General features: G+C 39.3%; 1 protein-coding gene across 5 annotated transcripts in view; it reads left to right on the top strand.

Moving 5' to 3' along the window:
- FCHO2 (FCH and mu domain containing endocytic adaptor 2) overlaps nucleotides 1–24,358 on the top strand; it is a 129,465-nt gene that overhangs the window by 83,857 nt on the left and 21,250 nt on the right. For 4 of the 5 annotated variants that reach the window (XM_070056561.1, XM_070056564.1, XM_070056563.1 and 1 more), the window contains 8 exons: nucleotides 7,110–7,170; nucleotides 7,345–7,517; nucleotides 9,774–9,785; nucleotides 10,162–10,186; nucleotides 12,493–12,535; nucleotides 14,218–14,309; nucleotides 17,207–17,310; nucleotides 23,358–23,487. In XM_070056561.1, the coding sequence (XP_069912662.1) occupies nucleotides 7,110–7,170; nucleotides 7,345–7,517; nucleotides 9,774–9,785; nucleotides 10,162–10,186; nucleotides 12,493–12,535; nucleotides 14,218–14,309; nucleotides 17,207–17,310; nucleotides 23,358–23,487 (640 nt within the window). Of the gene's footprint in view, nucleotides 1–7,109; nucleotides 7,171–7,341; nucleotides 7,518–9,773; nucleotides 9,786–10,161; nucleotides 10,187–12,492; nucleotides 12,536–14,217; nucleotides 14,310–17,206; nucleotides 17,311–23,357; nucleotides 23,488–24,358 lie in introns of all 5 variants that reach the window. The other variant, XM_051833239.2, reaches the window with a different exon arrangement.

The raw sequence follows: 24,358 nt of genomic DNA, 5'->3' as shown, positions 1-24,358 counted from the left end.
AGGGAGAGATAGATGTTTATTTTAACCTTGTTTATATTAGCAGAAAACTGGAAGCTCCAAAGCATCTGTCAAAATGGAACTAGTTAAATTATTAAACGTTCACTCGATGGGGTAATGGTTAGATGTTATAAAGAATTAGGTTGATCTGTGTCTGCTGATATGGAAAGAACTTACTAAATAAAAGCCATATATGATCTTTTAAATGCTTACCATTTTAAAAATATAAATATATATTTTTTTAAAGAATGAGTTACAAGTCATGTCTGTAGTTGCCTTTGAGGAGAGGGAATATAGTGGTGATTAGCAGGGGAAGGAGGCTTTCATTTTTTTTTGTTGTTTGCTTTTATTGATGGTCAAATTATTTATTTATGGCCTATTCATGGCCTTGTCTTACTAATTACTTTTAAAAACGTCAATAGGCTGTTTTGTAGGAGTATTGTTGGTTTCTTGTTCGTCTTTTGAAAGGTATGTATAATTTTTAAGAATTAATTTGAAGCTTGAATCTTTTGAGAGTTGACCAATGAAATATGAGTTGTCCCTTTTTTTTTTTTTTAGTTTTGGCAAGAGTATCCAGACCAGAGAGAGACTGTTGAACTCTATCCCAATATACTGTTGTTTTTTTTTTTTTTTTAAAGATTTGTGTATTGATTTATTTATTTGTAGTGTAGCGGGACACAGAGGGACAGTGAGCGAGATGAGGGAGAGTGAGAGAGCTCATCAATCTTTTTATTCACTCACTAAATGACTGCAACAGCCAGGTCTGGGCCAGGCCCAAACCAGGAGTCTGGAACTCCATCTGGAACTCTCACATAGGTTAGAAGCTGGATTGGAAGTGGAGTTCTAACACTCAAATATGGGATGCTGGCATCATATGCCATGGCTACACTACAGTGCTGCCACACACACACACACACACACACACACACACACACCTGGTATATTTTTCTAAACATCCTCCTATAAAATTAGTGAGTGGAGTTGCCTGCTTTGCTCTTCATATTATTTTTGACCTAATGCTTTGTTTTAGCAATGTGGGCCCCACTGTGGAAACCATGGATTGAATGGTTAATGATATGTACAAGTGATGTGTAAGTTTTTGTTATTAATAGTTTCTGTGAATAGTTTTAGCATTGAAAAGTTAATATACTTAGAATCACTACTTTAGGAAAAAATGTTTCATTTTAAAATAATTGTACGTTTACAGGATATTGCAAAGATAGTCCAGGATGGTACTGTGTACCTTTCACCCCTTTCTTGTGTTAATATCTTGCAAAATTATAGTAAAGCAGTGCAACTAGGATATTGATCCTAATTCAGCTAAGACATAATATTTTCATTATTGCAAAGATCCCTCATGTTTGCCCTTTTGTAGCCACTTCTCTTCCTTCCTCCTCCCTGCCCCCACCGTAACCTCTGTAAACCACTAATATCTGTTCCATTTCTGTAACTTGCCTCCTCGAAGAGTGTTACCTGAATGGAATCATACAGTAGATACCCCTTTGAGATTGATTTGTTTCATTCAGTATAGTTCTCTACAAATTCATCAAGTTTTTTGTGGTATGAACAGTTTGTTCTTCTGTATTGCTGAGTAGTATTCTGTGTTACTGGGGTACTAAAATTTGTTTAACCAACTTTTGGCTATTGAAATAAAGCTGCTACGCAGATTGTTACATGCTTTTTGTATAGATGTTATACTCGTCTCTGGTCCTGAAAACATCTCTTTTTTTTTTTTTTTTAGATTTATTTATTATTTTACTTGAAAGAGTTACACAGAGAGAGAAGGAGAGGCAGAGAGAGAGAGGTCTTCCATCCGTTGGCTCACTCCCCAACTGGCTGCAACGGCCGGAGCTGCACACCTTTCTGAAGCCAGGAGCTTCTTCTGGGACCCAAGGGCTTGGGCCATCTTCCATTGCTTTCCCAGGCCATAGCAGAGAGCTGGACAGGAGTGGAGCAGCCGGGACTCGAACCGGTGCCCACACGGGATGTCGGCACTGCAGGTGGCAGCTTGACCCGCTACACCACAGCGCCAGCCCCGGAAACATTTCTTTTGAAATCTGCTTTATTTAATTTTAAGTTGGCCACCTTGCCTTTTTTAAAATTATTAATGATAGGATAGCATAATTTTTCCATCCTTTTTCTTTCAACCTATCAATGCCAGTGTATTTGGAGTAGCTTATAGTCATTATATGGTTGGATCATGTTTTTTAAAATCCATTCTTCCAAACTGTATCTCCTAATTGATATATTTGAACCATGTGCATTTGATGATATCAGGACTCAAGTCTGCCTGCTTAGTTTTTGTTTTAGTTTAGTTTTTGTTTATTCCTCTGTTTTTTGCTTTCATTTCTTTTCCTTGTCTTTCTGTAGATTATTTGAATCTTTTTTAGAATTCCATTTTTATTTTGATCTTTTGAATGAATCAGTTTATAATTTTCTTATTGGTTGCTGTCACTCTGTAGCATTTTGACCATCTGCACAGAAAGGTGATCCAATGCAGCTTAATCAGCCTTATAGAAAATACCTCAGCATTATTTTAAATTACTACATCATAGTAGTATATAAGTAATAATGTTGCTAACAAATTGAAAGTACTAACAGTTAACAATCTTAGAACTTCCAGGAAACTAAATACTTTGTATATTCAAGATTACTTGAAATGTGGATAAAGTATTTTGAAAAAGCTTTTTATTCTGATTCCTAATGAATTCACAGTAGGCATATTTTCTGTATTTTTAAAGTATTTTAAGGTAATATTAGCATAGTAAGAAATAGTATGTACAGTTCAAGGAAAGTGCTCTACTTCTAGTGTCAAGATTACGAACCTTGTCATTAGATTTGTCCTTTCTAGTCTTTATTTCCATCAGTTAACTCAGTGCTGGCCACATTAGACTGTGTGAAACTATGATCACGTAGTTGCTGCTCTCAGTTCTCCACGACCCTGTGTTGTGCCTGCTTGCTGAGCTTTAGGGGATGTTTGGAGGAGAATGGCATGCCTAACCATCAAAGTAGGTTTGCTGCAATACCCTGGCATTCCTTGGCAGCCTTTTTAAATTTGTTTGGTACATTTCATTTTCATTTTTAAAACTTGGAAATAATTCCTAGCGTACGAATAATAAAATAATACTTGCTTGTCTTTTTTTTTTTTACTTTTTTTTTTTTAAGATTTATTTATTTGAGAGGTAGAGTTACAGAGAGAGAGAGGGAGACACAGAGAAAGGTCTTTCATCAGCTGGTCCACTCCTCAAATGGCCGCAGTGACTGGAGTGGGCCAATCAGGAGCCAGGAGCTTCTTTCGGGTCTCCCACATGGATGCAGAGGACCAAGCACTTGGGCCATCTTCCACTGCTTTCCCAGGCCATCAGCAGGAAGCTGGATTGGAAGTAGAGCAGTCAGGTCATGAACCAGCACCCATATGGGATGCTAGTGCCACAGGCAGAGGCTTAACCTATTATGCCACAGGGCTGGCCCCTTAAGATTTGCTTTAAAAACATTGTACTTTGTATTATGTGCATGTGTTCATGATCTATTTATGCATAAATTAAGTATATTATGGCCCTTTATCCCTAACTACTTAATTATGTATTTCCATAAAATAGAAATATTCTCTTACTTGAATTGTGCTTACTGAAAATAACCAATTTTATTGTATTCTGATTTTCATTCTGATGTTTCTATTTCCATAAAGATAAGGAGATAATACATACATATGTATATGTATGTATGTATATATGTATGTATGTATTATTTTCCCCCTCATATGTAAAAGATAGGTAGATATAGATATTTTCTTTTATCCTTGACTTTTTTCAGTTAGCATTGTTTCCCTGGAAATCACTCCATGTTAGGTCATAGAAATTGTTGTCTTTTTTTTTTATAGACGCATAGTATTCCATTTTGTCTTTGTGCTGTAATTTATTCAAATATGTTTGACCCTTTAGGTAATTTGTAGTAATTCAGATTTTATAAGTAGTTTATAATAATTCTGAGTTTATAAATAATGTTTGATGAATAACTGTGTATATGTACTTGTAAATTGTTTGAGGTATGTCTTTGGAGTGATTCTTAGCCCTAGAAGTGAGTTTTGGGGTGAAAGGGTAAATGTGTATATAGTTTTCTTAAGTATTGCCAAATTTCTGTCTATAGGTGTTGCACCATTCTACATTTACACCAGCAGTGTATGAGTTAATGTGTTTCCCCACTACTTCACCACCACAGTGCATTTTCAAACTTTGGAATTTGTAGTCTTTGTGTGTAATTTTACTTTTCTTGGTTGTCTTTTACCTCTGTTTATTGGCTTGTGGTCTGTATTTCCATTTGCTTGACTATCATTCCTCTTACCTTACTGTACCCTGCCTCCCCTCCCCCCTAACACCCAGCAGTCTTACCTGTTTATTCACTTTGAAGATTTCTGTGGTGTTTCAACCCAAATGCTTGTTCCTTTCATTTTTTTCCTTCTCCCTGAGGAACTAAGACCTCATTGTTTTATCTTATTTCTTGTAGACCCTCCCACCTTTTTTTTTTTTTTTAATATTTATTTAATTGAAAGACAGACTTACAGAGAGGCAGAGAGAGAGGTCTTCCATCTGCTGGTTCACTCCCCAGATGGCCACAACAACTGGAGCTGAGCCGATCTGAAGCCCGGAGCCAGGAGCTTCTTCCAGGTTTCCCATGCAGGTGCAGGGGCCCAAGGACTTGGGCCATCTTCCACTGCTTTCCCAGGCCACAGCAGAGAGCTGGATCAGAAGTGGAGCCAAGACTCAAACCGGTGCCCATATGGAATTCTGGCATAGCAGGTGGCAGCTTTACCTGCTATGCCACAGCACTGGTCCCATCTTATTGACCCTTAAAGGACCTTGTTTCCTTTCCTTTCCATTGGTTTCTGCAATATCCATTGTGTTTGATGGCTCCTCTTCTGCTTTCTGGTATGATCAATTTCTTTAACTTGAAAAAAACTTTTCCTGAACATCCAAACTGAATGTTGACCGTTCTGTCTTTATGATATTTCTCTTCCTTATTTTTAGTACCCTTTCATCATCTTTTCACCTATGGGATTTTGTAATGTGAACAGAAATTGCTTTCTTAAAGCTGTTTTAAAAGATTTTTTTATTTGAAAGATGGAGTTTACAGAGAGAGAAGAGAGAGATCTTCTATTCACTGGTTCACTTCCCAAATGGCCTCAACAGCCAAAGCTGGGTCAATTGGAAACCAGGAGCCAGGAGATTCCTTGAGGTCTCCCACGTGGGTGCAGGGATCCAAGGACTTGAGCCATTTTCTGCTGCTTTCCCAGGTGCATTAGCAAGGGGCTGGATTGGAAGTGGAACATCCAGGTCTCAAACTGATGCCCATATGGAATGCTGGTATTGCAGGTGGCAGCTTTACCCACTACATCACAAGGCCAGCCCTTGTTGAAATACTTTGAAACTAATTTCCATCTGAACAGTATTATTTACCACCTTCTGTGGGTTTTTTTACTCTCAACTAGAATTTTTTTTAATGATTTATTTATTTATTTGAAAGAGTTACACAGAGAGAGAAGGAGAGGCAGAGAGATTGAGGTTTTCTGTCTGCTGGTTCACTCCCCAATTGGCCACAACTGCCGGAGCTACACCGATCCGAAGCCAGGAGCCAGGAGCCAGGAGCCAGGAGCTCCTTCTGGGTTTCCCACCCAGAAGGTTCACTGGTTCACTTCCCAAATGGCCTCAACAGCCAGAGCTGGGCCAATTGGAAACCAGGACTCAGGAGCTTCCTTGAGGTCTCCCATGTGGGTACAGGGCCCAAGGACTTGGACCATCCTTCTGTTGCTTTCCCAGGCCATGGCAGAGAGCTGGATCGGAAGTGGCACAGCCAGTACTCAAACTGGCGCCCTTATGGAATGCTGGCACTGCAGGCAATGGCTTTACCCTCTATGCCGTAGCACTGGCCCCTCAACTAGAATATTTTTAACTTCTTACTATGATTAACTTTAAACAAGTACAAAAAATATATAATAGTACCATGGTCTCATGTATCTATTAGCCTCAAAAACTTTTGATAGCCAAAAGTCTGCTGTAAAGCAGAATGCCATGTCATGGTGGCAGCAGCCTTGAGCTTCATGCTGGATATGTGTCTTGCACCATTTTTTTTTTTTTTTTTTTTTTTTTTGGACAGGCAGAGTGGACAGTGAGAGAGAGAGACAGAGAGAGAAAGGTCTTCCTTTTGCCGTTGGATCACCCTCCAATGGCTGCCGCTGCAGCCGGCGCACCGCGCTGATCCGATGGCAGGAGCCAGGAGCCAGGTGCTTTTTTTCCTGGTCTCCCATGGGGTGCAGGGCCCAAGCACCTGGGCCATCCTCCACTGCACTCCCTGGCCATAGCAGAGAGCTGGCCTGGAAGAGGGGCAACCGGGACAGAATCCGGCGCCCCAACCGGGACTAGAACCCGGTGTGCCGGCGCCGCAAGGTGGAGGATTAGCCTATTGAGCCATGGCGCCGGCTGTCTTGCACCATTTTTGGCTGGGCTTGATTTAATCTCCTGGTGTTTTGGTTATCATGGGCTAAGAGTAGTAGTCTGTACCAAAAATACAACAGAGCCTGGGTGTGTAGTAGGCTGTAATGTCAAGGTTGTGCAAGTACACTCTGTTGTTTGCATGACAGTGTATTTCTCCAACATATCCTTGTCGTTAGCTCCATCATAGTTTCATTAGCTCATTTCTATTTTAAGCTGCTTAAATGCCCACTGGGTCTTATATTGCTGTAGGATTTTTAATAAAATTGAGATAATTTAACCTTGATAGTACTTCTTAAATATCACTTATTCCACCTGAGTTATAATAGAAACTATAGATTTTAAACAATCTGAATTGATCTTCATCTTGGTGATTTCTTGCCTTGAAATTATGGGTCATTTGACTTTTCAGTTTTTTCCCCTTTCATATACCTGAGGCAGTAGAGCTAATTAACTAAATTAACTAAAAATATGTAATTTCCCCAGTGCTGTTAATTTTGTTAATGTCATTGAAATTTGATAAATGGTTTAGTTCCTCAGTAATAGTTAAGACAATCTTACTTATCTTTAAGGGTTTTGTAAATTGGAGGTGTTATTATAATATTTCTTTTTTTTCTTTTCCCATAGAACATTCCTGATGTAGATGAAGAAGGCTATAGTATTAAACCAGAAGCAAATCAAAATGATATCCTTTCATTTTCTGGGTATTCTTACATTTTGTATCAGCATGTACCAAAATAATGTATGACTTAAAGCTTCTTTGGGTTGTAAACATAATATGACTCCTTTTTATAAATGTATGGAAAGCTGGTTATGCCTTAAGGTAATTTAAAAGCTTAATTCTTTAACTGAAACTCACATACCAAAGAGAACCATTTCTACTCATCTAGTGATTCTGACTCTGAAGATGAAGAACCAAAGAAGTATCGGATAGAGATTAAGCCTATGCATCCAAGTAACTCCCATCACACAATGGCTTCTTTAGATGAATTGAAAGTATCTATTGGGAATATAACACTCTCTCCAGCAGTTTCTGTAAGTAAGAACATAAGCAAGTTTATTTTATGTTTATTTTGCAGCCTTGATTTTTCTTATCTGCCTGTGTCTGGCTTGTTTTAGGAATGATAAAAAATGAACCATTACTAAGAAGTAGTTCAGCATGTTGGATGAGAAAGTATTTAGTTCATACTTTCTGTACAGGCAAATAAGCTTGTCAGTTTGGTGTAGTTTGGCTTGCTATTGAAAGTGGTTTGTAAGAAACTGAAAATGTAGATATTTTTCTGTCTGTTAGTTGCTATATTTTATAAGCAGTGCTGTATATCTCAGGAAGAATTTTGTAAACTGTGTTAATCTTTCTCTTTTCTAACTTTAAAATTTCTTTTCCATGTTTTGTGGAACTTAAATAAAAGGAAATTCCTTAAAAATTAAGAATTAAGTTTTATCTTTACTTTTTTTGTCTTTCACTGAATATTTGCTTTTGAGAGAGAAATAAAGCACTGCCATAATAAATCTGATTGCGTTTTCATATTCTAAATTCAGAAATATTGCACTGTGGGGAAAAATAAATATGTTCTTGATAATAAAGAATAAAAATAGTCAGCATTTCAGACTGTTATCTATATATTTAAAGTAGTCTGTATATTAGAAAAACAAAAGTTTTCCCCCAGTTATGCATGTCAGTATTTCCTTTTAAGGCTACTTTTTCCACCAAAAAAGATTTCTTAAGTGAAGTCTTATTGTATTTTTACTATTTAACATCAAGATTAATGTTGAATTATAAAGAGAGTTGCTTAAAATATGTGCATATATGAGATTGGAGATTATGAGCTATTCAGAATTTTTATTACATAAGAATGTAACTGATTTAACATATCTGTTTATTAGTAGACCTTTATCCTTTAGTGGTTGAGACACCACATCCGCATCAGAGTGCCGGGGTTCAGTTCCCAGCTCTGGCTCCTAACTGCAGTCCCCACCCGCGCAGACCTTGAAAGGTAGCAGATGATAGCTGAAGTAACTGGGACCCTCCACCCATATGGGAGATTTGGGTTGTCTATCTGGCTCCTAGCGCTGGCCCAGGCTTGCCCCTTGTTGTTGTGGGCACTTGGGCCGTGAACCAGTGCATGAAGCTTTTCTATCTGTCTTTCCCTCTCTCTTCCTGTCTTTCTGTCTCTGCCTCTCAAATAAACTTTAAACATTTCTTTTTTTAAGATATATTTTTATTTATTTGAAAGACAGAGTTCCAGAGAGAGGTAGAGACAGAGGGCAAGGTCTTCCATCCAATGGTTCACTCCCCAGATGGCCACAATGGCTGGAGCTGCGCTGATCCGAAGCCAGGAGCCAGGAGCTTCCTCCCAGTCTTCCACGTGATGCAGGAGCCCAAAGACTTGAGCCATCTTCTACTGCTTTCCCAGGCCATAGCAGAGAGCGGGACTGGAAGAGGAGCAGCCGGGACTAGAACCAGAGCCCATATGGGATGCGGGCGCTTCAGGCCAGGGCGTTAACCCGCTGAGCCACAGCACCAGCCCCAAACATTTCTTAAAAATACATGTGTGTAAGCCGGCGCCGTGGCTCAATAGGCTAATCCTCCACCTTGCGGCGCCGGCACACCGGGTTCTAGTCCCGGTTGGGGCGCCGGATTCTGTCCCGGTTGCCCCTCTTCCAGGCCAGCTCTCTGCTATGGCCAGGGAGTGCAGTGGAGGATGGCCCAGGTGCTTGGGCCCTGCACCCCATGGGAGACCAGGAAAAGCACCTGGCTCCTGGCTCCTGCCAGGATCAGCGCGGTGCGCCGGCTGCAGCGGCGGCCATTGGAGGGTGAACCAACGGCAAAGGAAGACCTTTCTCTCTCTGTCTCTCTCTCTCACTGTCCACTCTGCCTGTCAAAAAAAAAAAAAAAAAAAAAAAAAAAAAAAAAAAAAAAACATGTGTGTATACACACAAATATTAAATGTTTGTATTTGGAGAGGGAAATCATGGATGGTTTTAAATTTTCTCTTTTGTGCTTTTCACTATTTTAAAAACAATGAACATGTATTAATTTCATACTTAGGAAAATAAGAAATCTTAATGGTTAATATTCAATTTGAAAAGACGTCTTTATGTAGATTTTGTTGCTCAGTTTGTTATTTAACAAATATGTATTTTTCCTCTGACAGTACATGTGCTTTAAGATGAATTTTAGGTATGATTCTGAAGAGAACTGCAGGTTATTAGAATAGGAAAATACTCATACTGTATTTGAAATTCTAATATGAATACTATGTCTTTCTTTTTCCTTACATGTACTACCAGAGACACAGTCCGGTAAGTGTAAGTTTTTGGATTTTTGCCTATCAGCTTAAAATATCATCATAACGTTTGAATGTTGGTTTTCAGAATATTTGTTAAATTTTTTAGATTACCAAGTCACAGTTTCTTACTATAGATATTAACATTTTGTTATTTTAAAACATTTTAATGGATGTTAAAAATATATGCCTTGTTATTTTTTGCTATAAAACAAAAACTACTGTAAGTTTTTTTTCCTGTGTCTTTTATGTAAGTACTCATACAATTTTTCAGTTGAGCAGATATACTAAAAACAACTTAAAATTAGTTTCCTAATATTTACATTTTACTGAATAATTCATTACTGAATTAAATTATTTAATGGTACTTAGTTTTTATATTTCTACCTTAGGTACAAATGAATCGGAATTCATCTAGTAAGTATCGACATTTTTTGTTAATTTCAATTCGTGGCTACAACAGTTTTCAGAAATCCGCAAAGCGAGACAGCAATTTGTGACTCAGACTGTTAGATTGTGTCACTGGCGTGCCAGTGTCTTGTGACTCAGAAGGCATTGTTAGATGAGAGACATAACTTGACCTATTTTTAAGCCATACAGTGACTGTGTCATTGTCAATGACTGTTTTTGAGTAGATTAAGTTAATTATACTAAAAATTTTCTGAGTGTTAGCATCTATTGCAGAATTATATGTTGAAAATTACGAAGGTTTTGGAAAAACAGAGTTGAGATAGCCCACTTGAAAGAAAGCATCAATCCTAATAAACTTTTAGCTTAGTTAAAAAGATCTATTCATAATAAGTACCAAAATAAATGTAAGGATTTTTACTTTTTAAAAAAGATCTATTTATTTACTTGAAAGAGAGAGAGATCGCTTTTGTATATCTACTTGTTCTCTCCCCAGATGGCCACAATGGCCAGCATTTTGCCAGGCTGAAACCAGTAGCCAGAGTGTCATCTGGGTCTCCTATGTGGGTAACAGGGGCCCAAACACTTGGGCCATCTTGTGCTGCTTTTCCCAGGCTATTGGCAGGGAGCTGGTTTGGAAGTGGAGTAGCCAGGACACAAACTGGTGCCCATATGGGATGCTGGCATCCCAGCTGGTGGGTTTACCAGGTACACCAAAATGCTTGCCCCAGAATTTTTATCTTTAAAAACAGAATGTTGTGACACAGTGGGTTAAACTGCAACTTGTGACACCTACATCTCCTATGAGATGCCTGGGAACCAGTCCTGCCTCCATTTCCATTCCAGCTTCCTGCTATTGTGCCTGAGACAAACAAATGATGCTTCAAGTGTTTGAGTTCCTGCCACTTCTGTGAGAGACCCAGATGGAGTTCCTGGCTCTTAGCTTAAGCCTGGCTCAGCCCTAGCTGTTGCAATCATTTGGGGAGTGAACCAGCAAATGGAAGATTCCTGTCTCTATTTCTCTTTCTCTTTCTCTCTCTCTTGTTCTGTCTTTCAAATGAATAAATAAATTTCAAATTTAAAAAATTTTTCAAAGTAGATCTTGAAGAGCTAATAACTACTTTTTGCCGATATAATCACTAATAGTATTTTTAGAACTTGAAAACTTCTTTCATGGTGGATAAGTTAAAATTTCATGATTGATCAGTTAAAATGTTGACTAAAATTTATGTTTAAATATGTCTATGTATTTTTTACTATTCAGATCATTTATTTATTTATAAACTATTCCTTAGCCTGCATACTACATGTTTCATAGTTCAGGAACACAGGTCCTTGACAAACTTCTATAGAATTCAATCCAAATACATTTTTTACATCCCAGATCGCTTTGCATTCTGGAAGATGCCACTGTTCTTCATCACCTCAGAGTCTGTAGAAATCTGTACATGCCTTCTTTCATGGTTCAGCCACAGGAGGCTTACGTGAGCTGCAGCGCTCCAGGAGATGGCAAAGGCTCCAACAGGATGAACCCACAGACAGTTGGCCAGAAGGCCTCACTTCTGAGGTTTTGCTCAAGTACACTGGGCCCCACGGCAATTACTGTCCTCAACACCAACATCCTTCCCTGTAGCTAGAGAAAAAATCAGATAGTTATTATTTTGGGAGCTGGCACTGTGGCTTGGAAGTTTAAGCTGCTGCTTGCAGCGCCAGCCCTCCCATATGGGTGCCACTTTGAATCCTGGCTGCTCCACTTCTGATCCAACTCTTAGCTAATGCACCTGGGAGGACAGCAGAGGATGACCCAAGTCCTTGGGAGACCCGGAAGAAGCTCCTGGCTTTGGCCTGGCTCAGCCTTGGCCATTGCAGCCATTTGGGGAGTGAACTGATGGGTGAAAGATCCCTCTCTCCTCCTTTCTCTCTCTCTCTCTCTCTCTGTATCTTCCTTTCAAATAAATAAATCTCTTAAAAATAATTAAATTAAAATATTTCTTGTTTAAGAAGTTCCAGCCCACGTTTTTCCTCTCTTAAACAGTGCTTTTATCTTAATGAAAACCATGGTTTCATTAACTGAAGCAATTTTTTTACCAAAGATGTAGAAATCAAGACTTAGCAGAATGTCAGTGTTATATTAATATGCATGATAGAAAATGTGTAAAAAATTACCTATCTTTTCTTCATAATTGTTTATGTTAACCTCAGTTCTAAAATTTAAAAACTATTCACAGCAGTTGGGATATGTATGTAGAGTTTGTCTTCACTAAAATATTTCTCAGATTATAAATTTTTTCATAATATTTAAATTTTTTAATTAGGTGAGGAGTTAACAAAATCAAAGTCATCTGCTCCACCCAATGAGTAAGTTCCACGTTTATTTTTTTTTTAAATGGGCATTTTTTAAAGCAGCTGTAGATTTAAGGCAAAAATTAGTGGAAAGTACAGAAATTTACGAAATATTTCCTGCCTATAATATGCCCATCATCTCTCACTGTCAGAATCCATCATTACAGTAGTACCTTTGTTATTGGTGAACCAACAACGTGGTCACCCACAGTCTGCAGTTTCCATTAGGGTTCCTTCTTGGCGGAGTGTGTGCTGTGGGTCTGGCCTGTATAATGCCACAGCCCCGCCCTGAGGACTACCCTGCAGTGCTGTCGTTTTCTCACTGCCCTGAGAGTTGCGCCCTGCCTCCCACCTGTTCATTCCTTCCTCCCACCACATTTACATTTCAGTTGTACTTTTTTCTAGAGAGTGTTATTACTTCTGCCTGCTCAAATTCAGTAAAATATTGTTAATGATATTGTTTAGTTCTAAATTGAAATGTCCATGTTGGAATTTATAGATGCTTTAAATTATTTCTCACATGATAATAGTTCCTTTTACAGCAATTAAAAAATTATTCAATTGTAATTGTACTTGCTGTCCCCACTGCTTCTAAATAAATGCTGATATCCTCAGTTCATAAATGTCTATATTTCAGCTAGCTGTTCTCATGAGGGTTTTCTCATTTCTTCCTTCAGTTTTGACTGTGATCTTGTAAAATAGACTGTACATCCTGCACTTCAAAATGAAGTGCCTCTATTAAGTTGAAAAGGGAGAGGGCTGGAAGGCGTATTGCCTGTTCTTCCTAAAAAGAATAAAAAATGTTAAGGCCATGCTGCATGGGTCCATTTTCAGTTCTGTATCAATAAGAATACTTTCAGGAGACATTTTTATATGAGTAAAAGTGGGCTTAATTAGATAGATAGATTAGAAATTTAATACTTTTTGAGGTGTTAATTGACTACAGTGGTAGTAGTATATATTGGAGTTATTTTAAAAGAGATGTGTAGCATTTTAAACTTTGTTTCTAGGAATCACTGATGTGGTTATAATGCTGTGCTTTATTGCACAGGGTGAAGTGTGCTTCCCTAAGTGCATGCTGAGATACTGCACATGTACTTTTAGATAAGTGCAACATTTTCATTAGAGGGGGCTTGCTTTCTATAGTTCTTAGAGTGTTTTTTTAAATAATGGCAATTTGATACATTAAAATATTTAAACTACTTTTCTATACTTAAAAAGAGCTTAAAAGAAGATCTTTTTCATCTTTGAAAATAAGTATGGACTGTCCAAGACTGGATGCTAGTGACTAAACAGACTTAAGACTGTTCTACTTACCTGTGTGTCTTTGGACAGCTCATTTAGCTTCTTTGTGCTGCTTCTCTTCATTTGTAAAGCTGAACTCATTCCAATTCCAGCAGCCCCCAAGGTGGTTAGAGTCTAACAAGGTACAGTTAATGAGAATTAGCCTTCCCCTCTCTCCTTACCAACTCCACACTAATGTTATTGAAGATTCTGCTTGTAGCAGTTAATAACTGTTGGTTTATTAATTCTGTCAATTAGATTTCTTCACATATAGCATTGGCAGAGCACCCAACTTTTCAGTTATGTGCATTGAGCTCTTAGAATTCTTTATGTGAAATAAAAAGAAGTGGCTGCATTTTATACTGATAAAACACTCTTTCATTAAAATCCTTACTTTTTGAATGTTATGGTAGGAGAGGGACCAATGATTTGCTTGCTTGGGACCCCCTGTTTGGACCATCTCTTGACTCGTCGTCTTCAACCTCGCTACCCTCATCAGCAACAGGTAAGTCTGTGTGTGTGTGTCTGTGTATGTTTTAACTGAGGACTACCAGAACATGGCAGTTACTTTTAAAAGTTGATTTATTCACCACTTGTGTATTGAATTTAATGATCAATAAAATGTTTAACTTTTCCTCTGATCATATTTCCAGACAAAGGTGATTTTTGTACTTTTTTTGTTAGCTTAAAGACCTGAACACTTACACAATAAATACCAATGGCTTTAAAAAATCAATATATTTATTTCTAGGTATCATTCCATTATTACCCAAATAGTAATTCTTACAATTCAGATACATAGATATGAATTAATGTGTCCAGTCCATTCTTCATAGACATTCCAGTTGCATCTAATTTTCTAGTATTTTGGAAATCATTTTTTGCGCAGTATCCTAATAATAATAAATCAATCGAAGTTTGTGGGTCACAGGATGTGCCCGTTGATACTTACCTACCACACTGCTTTCCAGAGGGACTTTAATGCTTCCAGGGCAGTTTATGAAAGAACCTGATGAGTGCTCTTTAGTTGTTTTGTCAAGAATATGTCAGATTTCTCTTTTCTTCAACACAGCCAAAAATGAGGAAATGAATATAAAAATGCATGTTTAATAAAATTGCTTATTCAGACAGGGAAATAAAATCACTTGAAGTTGATCTTCTCCCCTTTTGTCTAAGGCTTCAGAATTGCCATGCCATATTTGGGGTTTAGGGAATGTGGAACCCTTGGGAGAGAACCCAAGTCTGTAGAGTACTGCCAGGAGCTACACACATTGTATTTAATTTCACTGCCCTGACAGCTGTGCAATGTCCTTTTTGTTGCCCCTCCCCCCCCGCCATTTTTTAGAGACATTTATTTGAGAGGCAGAGTTAGAGAGAGGGAGAGCCAGAGAGAGAGAGAGGTCTTTCATCTGCTGGCTCAGTCCCCAAATGGCCACCATGGCTGGAGCTGGGCTGATTTGAAACCAGGAGCCAAAAGCTTCTGGATCTCCTACATGGGCACAAGGGCTCAAGCACTTGGGCCATCTTCCATTGCTTTCCCAGGCCATCAGCAGATATGCTGAATTGAAAGAGGAACAGCTGGGACATGAACTGTTGCCCATATGGGGTGCCAGCGCCACAGGCAGAGGCTTAACCCACCACACTACAGCGCTGCCTCCAAGTATCCTTTTCTTTAGGGCTCTTTTCATCACCTGCCTACCCCTTCGTTTCATGCCTTCATTCCTCCATTGATGCCCATGGGCTTCAGCTACACCATTTGTTTCCCATGTATATGCTTAGGCCTATTTGGTGTTTTTTAAAGATTTATTTTATTTATTTGAAAGAGTAACAGAGAGAGACAGAGACACAGAGAGAGGTCTTCCATCTGCTGGTTCACTCCTCAGATGGCCGCAACAGCTGGAGCTGTGCTGATCCGAAGCCAGGAGCCAACAGCTTCCTCCAGGTCTCCCACGTGGGTGCAGGGGCCCAAGGACTTGGGCCATCCTCCACTGCTTTCCCAGGTCATAGCAGAGAGCTGGATTGGAAGAGGAGCAGCCAGGATTAGATCTGGCACCCAAATGGGGTGCTGGCACTTCAGGCCAGGGCTTTAACCCTCTGCACCATAGCGCCGGCCCCAGCCTATTTGTTTTTAATTTTGCACATCCATAAACTTAAACGGCTTGCTGACTATATTTTTCCCCATCCATTATATTTTTGCATCTCTGAATTTTAGCCCATATTTTGAAGTGGATCAAAGAGTTTTGAAACTCATCTTAATTAATTTATTTAAAGATTATGTAAACATATTGGCTTTCATTTTTCACTTCTGCTTTGATTATGCTAATATATTTGTACTTTTGAGGATGTGCACTTGAATTTCATTCAATAGTTTCTATCATGATCAAATGTATTTTTAATTGGGAATACTGATAACTATGATTTGCAGCGTTTGCTGCATTGAAAAGAAGTGAAGGTGGGGCTGGTGTTGTGGTGTAGCAGGTAAAACCACTGCCTGTCATGCCAGCATCCCATGTGGGCCCTAGTTTGAGTCGGGCTGCTCCACTTATTATCCAGTTCCCTGCTTATGTACCTGGGAATACAGTGGAAGATGGCCCCAGTGTTGGGCCCCTACACCCACGTGGGAGACCTAGATGGAGTTCCAGACTCCTGACTTCAGTCTACCCCAGCCCTGGCTGTTGCAGCCATTTGGGGAGTGAACCAGCAGATGGAAGATCTCTCTGTGTCTCTCCCTCTCCTTCTCTCTCCAACTCTGCCTTTCAAATAAATAGATAAATCTTTAAAAAAAAAAAAAAAAAAACCTCAGTGCTAAATTTATATAGATTGAGGACAAGTTAAGATTATTTTGAACACTTAGCTGTAGTGATTTAGGGGAATTTCCTTAGAAAACTACTGGGATATTTTTAACACTTTAATTATGTCAGAAAGTGTCAGAATGTGGTGGTAGTTAAAGTTCAAATTAGAAAGTTTAATTTGTTTTATTTGGGGTTCACATGATTGACTGTTCTAAAGGCACAGCATCAAAGAGGCATGATCCTGCATGACTGTCTATAATATAGATGTGTTAGTGATAAACTCAACATACTTGGCCTTAAATTATTTTATTTTCATCAATAATTTATTACCTTAGACTTTTTGTATGTGTAAATAAGTGGAACAAGAATAAATTTTATATAATTATGTCAGCTTTATTGGAAAGCTAATGTTTTTTATGGAAATGTTATTGGTAGTTTTGAAAAAAGGGTAATTGATAGATCCCAGTATTTCAACAAATACCCATAATTATGTTTTAAAAGTGCTCCTGAGCAATGAGTGTTGAATCCTAGCAGTTCACTTATGATGAATGTCTTCATGTAATTTGTTACACACTAATGAGTTTCTTCAAATTCTGTTTTTCCCCACCAGCCAGGCCCACAACTCCCCTTTCTGTAGGCACCATTGTCCCACCTCCAAGGCCTGCTTCCAGACCAAAGCTCACCTCAGGCAAACTCAGTGGAATTAATGAAATAGTATGTACTCATATGTTGTTTCTTTTTTTTTTTTTAACTATAATTATTTGGATTTAAGATGCAAGTGATATTTTTCTGTATTCCCCTTTATGGTTAAATGGTTGAACTTTTCTGCTCAGATTCTCAAAGTATAGAGAAAATTTCCACTGAGTGCTTCCTTCATGCTTGCTTATTATCTCAGTGGTCACACCTGTGGAGCAAGATGTTGTCCAGTGGAAAGGAGGTTTCTGAGAATGTTGACACATTATAGAAATAGCATTTGGTACCCATTTTCTCACAATAAAGAAGCAGTTTTTCTGTAATTCTGGGTATAGTCAAATATTAAGGAAGAAATGGTGGCCTCTTCCTAAGCCTTAGCAGTGTATTGCCTGCAGGGCCCTGGAAGGTATCTAGGTCAGCTTTCTTTGTGCATAGAGAAGTGAGAGTCCACATCAGATCAGTGGTTTATAAAGGTACATTGAGGGGTAGGGGAAGTGTTGGTCTTAAGAAGTCATCAGATAATGAGAGAGAAGTTTGTGACTCTGTGCAGAGTGAGGCTGTCAGACCAGTCATCTGCCTCTACTCTCTTCTGCTTTGCTTCTTCTATGCTGATTACTAGTTTAATTGCAGGAATTAGAATTCTGAAGTCAAGTGTAATCTTTTTTTCCTTTTCTCCAGTTGATCCCCATAATCGACCTGGCTAGGTGTTTTAGCTGAAGGAAGGTACAAGACTTCATAAAGTTGCCTTAACAATCTGCATCACCAGACCAGCTGCTCACCTTTCTCCTTTCCCAGCCTGGATTCTAGCCACTGGGTGCTTGCCAGTGTTGAGTGTTTCCCAGACTCATTGTACTCTTGCCATCCATGTCTTTACTCTGCTCCCTTTGCTTGTCATGCAAAGGAGCACGCTGATTGCTTTAAGACCTGGCTAAGTTCACCACCTGGGTAAAGCCCTCTGATCATTCCATCACTCCTTCTCCAGTGGATTTAATCCATGGGCTCTGCTCATATTGCTTGCACATACTCCTTTGTTTAGGTTGAGTATCCCTTATCCCAAGTGCATAGGACCAGAAGTGTCTTGGGAATGGGACCCAATTCTAAACACAAAATATATTTATGTTTCATATACATGTAGCCTGAAGGTAATTTTATACATTATTTTTAATGTGCTCATTTTGCCTATGACCTGTCAGGAGGTCAGGTGTGGAATTTTCCACTTGTGATGTGTTGGTATGGAGAACATTTCAGATTCTGGAGCATTTTGAAGTTTTGAATTAGGAATCCTCTACCTGTATGTACTTTGTGTTCACTAGACTATGCTTTGGCAAATTTCATTTCCTCAAAACTTTGCATATTGCTTGTCACATGTTACGTAGTCAGGAAATAGTTAATGGAAAGTGAAAAAACTTGAGCACCATGTTTTTATTTTTTTTTTTTTTTTTTTTGTGACAGGCAGAGTGGACAGTGAGAGAGAGAGAGACAGAGAGAAAGGTCTTCCTTTTGCCGTTGGTTCACCCTCCAATGGCCGCCGCTGCAGCCGGCGCACCGCGCTGATCCTGGCAGGAGCCAGGAGCCAGGTGCTTTTCCTGGTCTCCCATGGGGTGCAGGGCCCAAGCACCTGGGCCATCCTCCACTGCACTCCCTGGCCATAGCAGAGAGCTGGCCTGGAAGAGGGGCGACCGGGACAGAATCCGGCGCCCCAACCGGGACTAGAACCCGGTGTGCCGGCGCCGCAAGGGAGCACCATGTTTTTAAATGGTGACATTTTCTTTTACCCCCTGTTGCAATGGACAGAGTCAGTGGAAATGAAAAGAATAATTTGTGCTTTGTTTTTTCCTGATTACAAAAGCAGTGCATGATCATGTTGTGAAATTTGGAAAATATAGGAAGCCCACATAACTACAGCTAACATTTTTATATATAAATCCTTTCACTGTTTTTGAATGTGTGTTTGTTTTATGGAGGCATAAAAGTACAGTTGTTAAAAAGTACTAGCTTATTAGCCATGTGTTAGCTTAGGCAAGTTGTTTATTTAGAATTTCAGTTTTCTCATGGGTAAATTTGGCATAATGGTTCTATGTTGTTTTGAGGCTTAAAGGGATTATATGTGTACAACACTGACAATGTTGTTGAGTACAAGTGATTGCCTGAATGAAATTACCTTGAATGCTGTGTGTGGATTTTTAAATTAAAAATTGATACTTTATGTATTTATAATGTGTTTTTCACCTGAAAATATTGTGGAAATATCTTTCTATATCATGAATTCTTCAGTAGTTTCCCATGTTTTTTTTAAAGTGGTAGAATATTTTGCCAAAGAATTTTAAATTGTCAGTATATTAAAATAAATAAAAATGGGACTCATAGTTGAATGATGCCTATCGCCCTCCCTTCCCCCCTTCACTTCTCTAGCCTTGAGAGCCTTCTGGAAATCAACCTCAGAGTTCTGGTAGCATATGTGATCCTGCAGAATATTTCAGTGCTAAAGTGCTCTTGTGTTCTACACTGTTGTCAGAATCAAATATACAGACATTTTTAGAAATGTATTTCATATTTCCTTTATTTCCAGGTTTTCATTGTTAGAAACAATATAATAATGAAATATCTTTATGTTTACTTCCTTGGAAAAGTTCATTATTTCTTTTGTAAAAAATGTTTAAAGGTGAGATTCATGAACCAGTGTGCACATGGTAGAGACTGTTGTTGATTACTGCTCGGTTGCCCACCAGAGGTTAGGTTGACTTGAGTTGTCTCCAACTATACATCAGAGTGCCTTTTTCCTTACATTTCCCTGGAGAGAGGGTTCATAGCTTCCTAAGTATGCTCAAATGGTCCCCACACGCTGAGAGAACCCTTCATGGTTCTAGAACAGTAGTGCTCAGAGTGAGGTTCCAGACCAGCAAGCATTAACATCACCTGGGAACATGGTGGTACTACAGTCTTTCTGACTCCATCCCAGACACATCAGAAATTCAGGAGAGATGCCTGGCACCTCTGTATTAATAAGCCCTCTAAATGATTTTGATACACGCTAACTTTTGAAAACCAGTTTTAAAACAGTGCTGTCCACAAGAAATACAATATAAGTAACATGTAATTTGGATTTTTTAAATAATTATATCAAAAAAGTAGAAATAGGAACTGGTATTGTAGCACAGCAGGTTAAGCTGCAGCATGTGATGCATCCTGTATCAGAGTGCCAGTTTGAGTCCTGGCTGTTCTGCTTCCAATGCAGCTCTCTGGTAAATGTGCCTGGGAAAGCAGTGGAAGATGGCCCAAGTACTTGGGCCCACGAGTTCTGTGCTCCTGGCTCTGGCCTGGCCCAGCTTGGCTGTTGTGGCCATTTGGGAAGTGAACCAGTAGATGGAAGGTTTCTCTGTTTCATCGTCTCTCTTACTCTGCCTTTCAAATTAAATAAGTAAGTAAATTTTAAAAACAAAAAGTAGAAACAGTGAAATTTACTTTAAAAGTCTGCTCATCATTTTACACTTAGAGCATATCTCAATTTGGACGAGCCACGTTTCAGGTGTTAGTGGCCACTGTCCTGGTTATTGGAATTCTAAAATAAGAAAAAGCCATTTGAGGAAACAGTTGTTTTTGCCTTTTCCTAAAAAACTGCAGTCACATAGGAGAAACGTCACTGACAGTAGTTGATTTCAAGACATTTTCCAAGCTCAAAAGTTTCAGCTCAGCTATTAAATTCAGTATCTGTTCAGCCCATGTCCTCCACCGTCTTCAGCTCTATTTGTATGTATACACAGCTGCATTTCTACCACCTGCCTGTAATTTTTCCATTCTGTTGTCCATAATATTGAGTCATCAAAATGCTATACTCTGGAAAAAATAGTTGCAAAGTAGTTAAATTTTACGTCGTGCAGTGAAATCTAATTTTTATAGAAATATTTATCTGTAACTGTTTATTCATACAAGAGTTTACTAATTTAGTGTCTGAATACTTACAGAGTTTTGCTTTTTGCCTTTTGTTGTTCATGTCCCTCAAGTAACTGAATAAGCAGGAAACGGTTATTTTTAATGGTTAAATATGCCTTGTTTTTAAAGAAGTGGAATACCTCAGGAAGTGTTGTCAGTATATTAAAGGAACAATTAGGAATTCACAACAAAAAAAATCTGTTTACCAAACTAAGATAAATGAATGGAGTTATATTTTTCATATTTGCTCTTATATTTGACTGGGGAGGTGGGAGAACAACAGAAATAAAATTTTCCACACTTCTGTATGAAATGCAGTTTCTCAGTGAGGACACAGTACAGGGAGTCGTAAGGGAACATGTGGACAGGTTTATGAACAGCAAAAGTAAAGGGTGATTCCCCCCAGTATTGAGGGAGGAAAGTATTTGTAGGAAATGACGCAAAAGTTAGCAAAAGATTTGGACCTCCGTAAACCACAGCGCATTGTTGATGAAAGTAAAAATGCAGATTTGTTTTTATCTATCAAATTAGCTACATAAATTTTAAGCATTTTTATTTTTCTTCCTCTGTCTGATTCATTCATTGCTGGCAAGAGTGCTGAGAAATATTCTCATATTTATAGATAGTAGGGTAAGTTAATGATTTAATTTTTGAGAGTCTATCTTTTTAAGTTTGTTTTATTTATTTATTTGAAAAGCAGAGTGACATAGAGGGAGAGGCAGAGATTATCTATCTGCTGTTTCACTCACCAAATGGCCCCAACAGCCAGGGCTAAGCTAAGCCAGAGCCAGGATCCAGGAACTCCATCCATGTTTCCTGCATGGGCGGCAGGAACACAAGTGGTTGTGGACCGTCATCTGCTGCCTCCCAAGCACTTTAGCAGAAAGCTGGATCAGATGTAGACATGGGACCAAATCCCTGACACTCCAGTGTGGGATGCTGGAGTCTGAGTCCTAAGGGGCATCTTAACCTGCTGCAACACTGCACCTGCCCCTGAGAGTCTGACAGGCAGAGTGGACAGTGAGAGAGAGAGAGAGAGACAGAGAGAAAGGTCTTCCTTTGCCATTGGTTCACCCTCCAATGGCCGCCGCGGCTGGCGCGTTGCAGCCCGCGCACCGCGCTGATCCGATGGCAAGAGCCAGGTACAATATATCCTGGTCTCCCATGGGGTGCAGGGCCCAAGCACTTGGGCCATCCTCCACTGCACTCCTGGCCACAGCAGAGAGCTGGCCTGGAAGAGGGGCAACCGGGACAGAATCCGGCACCCCGACCGGGACTAGAACCCCGTGTGCCGGCGCCTCAAGGCGGAGGATTAGCCTAGTGAGCCGCGGCGCCGGCCGAGAGTCTGTCTTAAGCACTCTTCTTCTTCTCCTTCTTACTCTTCCTCTTCCTCGATTTATTTGTTTGAAAGGCAGAGTTACAAAGAGGGAGGAAGGGAAGGAGGGAGGGGGAGACAGACAGAGAAATCTCTTCCATCCACTGGTTCGTACCTCAATTGGCCACAGTCCACAGAGCTGGGCCAGGCTGAAATCAGAAGCCAGGAGCTTCCTCTAGGTCTTCTACAAGGGTACATGGGCACTGTAGGCAGCAGCTTACCTGCTAGGCCACAGCACCAAAGCCTTGAAATACAGACAATTGAGCTGGCACTGTAGTGTCATAGGCTAAACCTCTGCCTGCAGTGCCGGCATCCCATATGGGCGCCGGTTCTAGTCCCGTCTGCTCCTCTTCCAATTCAGCTCTCTGCTATGGCCTGGGAAAGCAGAAGAAGATGACTCAAGTATTTGGGCCCCTGTACCCACGTGGGAGACCCAAAAGAAGCTCTCCTGGCTCCTGGCTTTGGATCTGTCCAGCTTCAGCAATTGCAGCTGTCTATCTGTCTGTCTCTCTCTCTCTCTCTAACTCTGCCTCTCGAATAAATAAATCTAAATTTAAAAAAATACCAAAAATATTTTATGCACAAAGATCCTCTTGACAGCATTATTTTAAAAGTTTTTTAGCTTTTAATATATTTTTGAAAACTGATTTGTGATATCTAATTTTAAGTTGTAAGAAACTCATACAGTTTGGTTTATAATAAAATCTGTGAAAAGGGTGAGGAATTGTTTTAGCATTTTGATAAGTAACTTTTTGTTTTTAAGCCCAGGCCATTCAGCCCACCTGTAACTTCCAACACCAGCCCACCTCCTGCTGCCCCCTTAGCCCGGGCAGAAAGTTCGTCCTCTATCTCATCGTCTGCTTCATTGAGTGCCGCCAATACTCCAACAGTAGGTAGGTGATTACTGTCCATTAGATGTGACATGTAGCATACAGAGTATGATCAGTATGATCAGACATATATATATATATATATATATAATTATATATGTATGTATATATGTGTATGTGTATATATATATATTACATATATATCTATAATTTGTTTATTTAAATAGGCTGGTGAAGTTTCAATGTTACAAATTTTGTTGTAATGTTGAAATCTACCATTATCAGACTGCCCACATTTTTCTTCTCTATTTTATGGTATGTATTATCTGAATAGGAGAATTTTAACCATGATTAGCACTGTCAAGAATGAATCCAGGGGCCAGCATTGTGATATAGCAGGTAAAGTTGCCACCTGTGATGCTAGCATCGTATACAGGCGCCAGTTCAAGTCCTGGCTGCTCTACTTACCATCTAGCTCCCTGCTAATGTTTCTGGGAAAGCTGTGGAAGATGGCCCTTGCACCCACATGGGAAACCAGAAGAAGGTCCTGGCTCCTGGCTTTGGTCTGGCCCAGCCCTGGCTGTTGCGGTCATTGGAGAGTCAACCAGCGGATGGGAGATCTCTCTCTCTCTGTAACTCTATCTTTCAAATAATTAAAATAAATCTTTAAAGAAAAAAAAGTCCTATTTATAAGTTACTCGTCCATATAAAAAGTAGTCCTGAGAAGTGGTGATTGCATTTGTAAGGAAGTTTATGTTTTAAAAACAATCATTTTTTTTAAAAAAGAAAGCATTTTGTGTTTCCAATGAATTATACTCTTAATCTCTTTCACAAGAATTTATTTCATAAAGATTTAAAACTTTATTTGAGAGACAGAAAGAGACACAGAGAGAACAAATTCTTACTGCCGGTTCACTCTGCAAATGTTGGCAAA

Source organism: Oryctolagus cuniculus, chromosome 14 (genome assembly GCF_964237555.1).
Source record: "Oryctolagus cuniculus chromosome 14, mOryCun1.1, whole genome shotgun sequence".
Taxonomy (NCBI): Eukaryota; Metazoa; Chordata; class Mammalia; order Lagomorpha; family Leporidae; genus Oryctolagus; species Oryctolagus cuniculus.
Note: the sequence above shows the minus strand (reverse complement) of the source record. Positions and strands in the feature narration are given on the sequence as shown.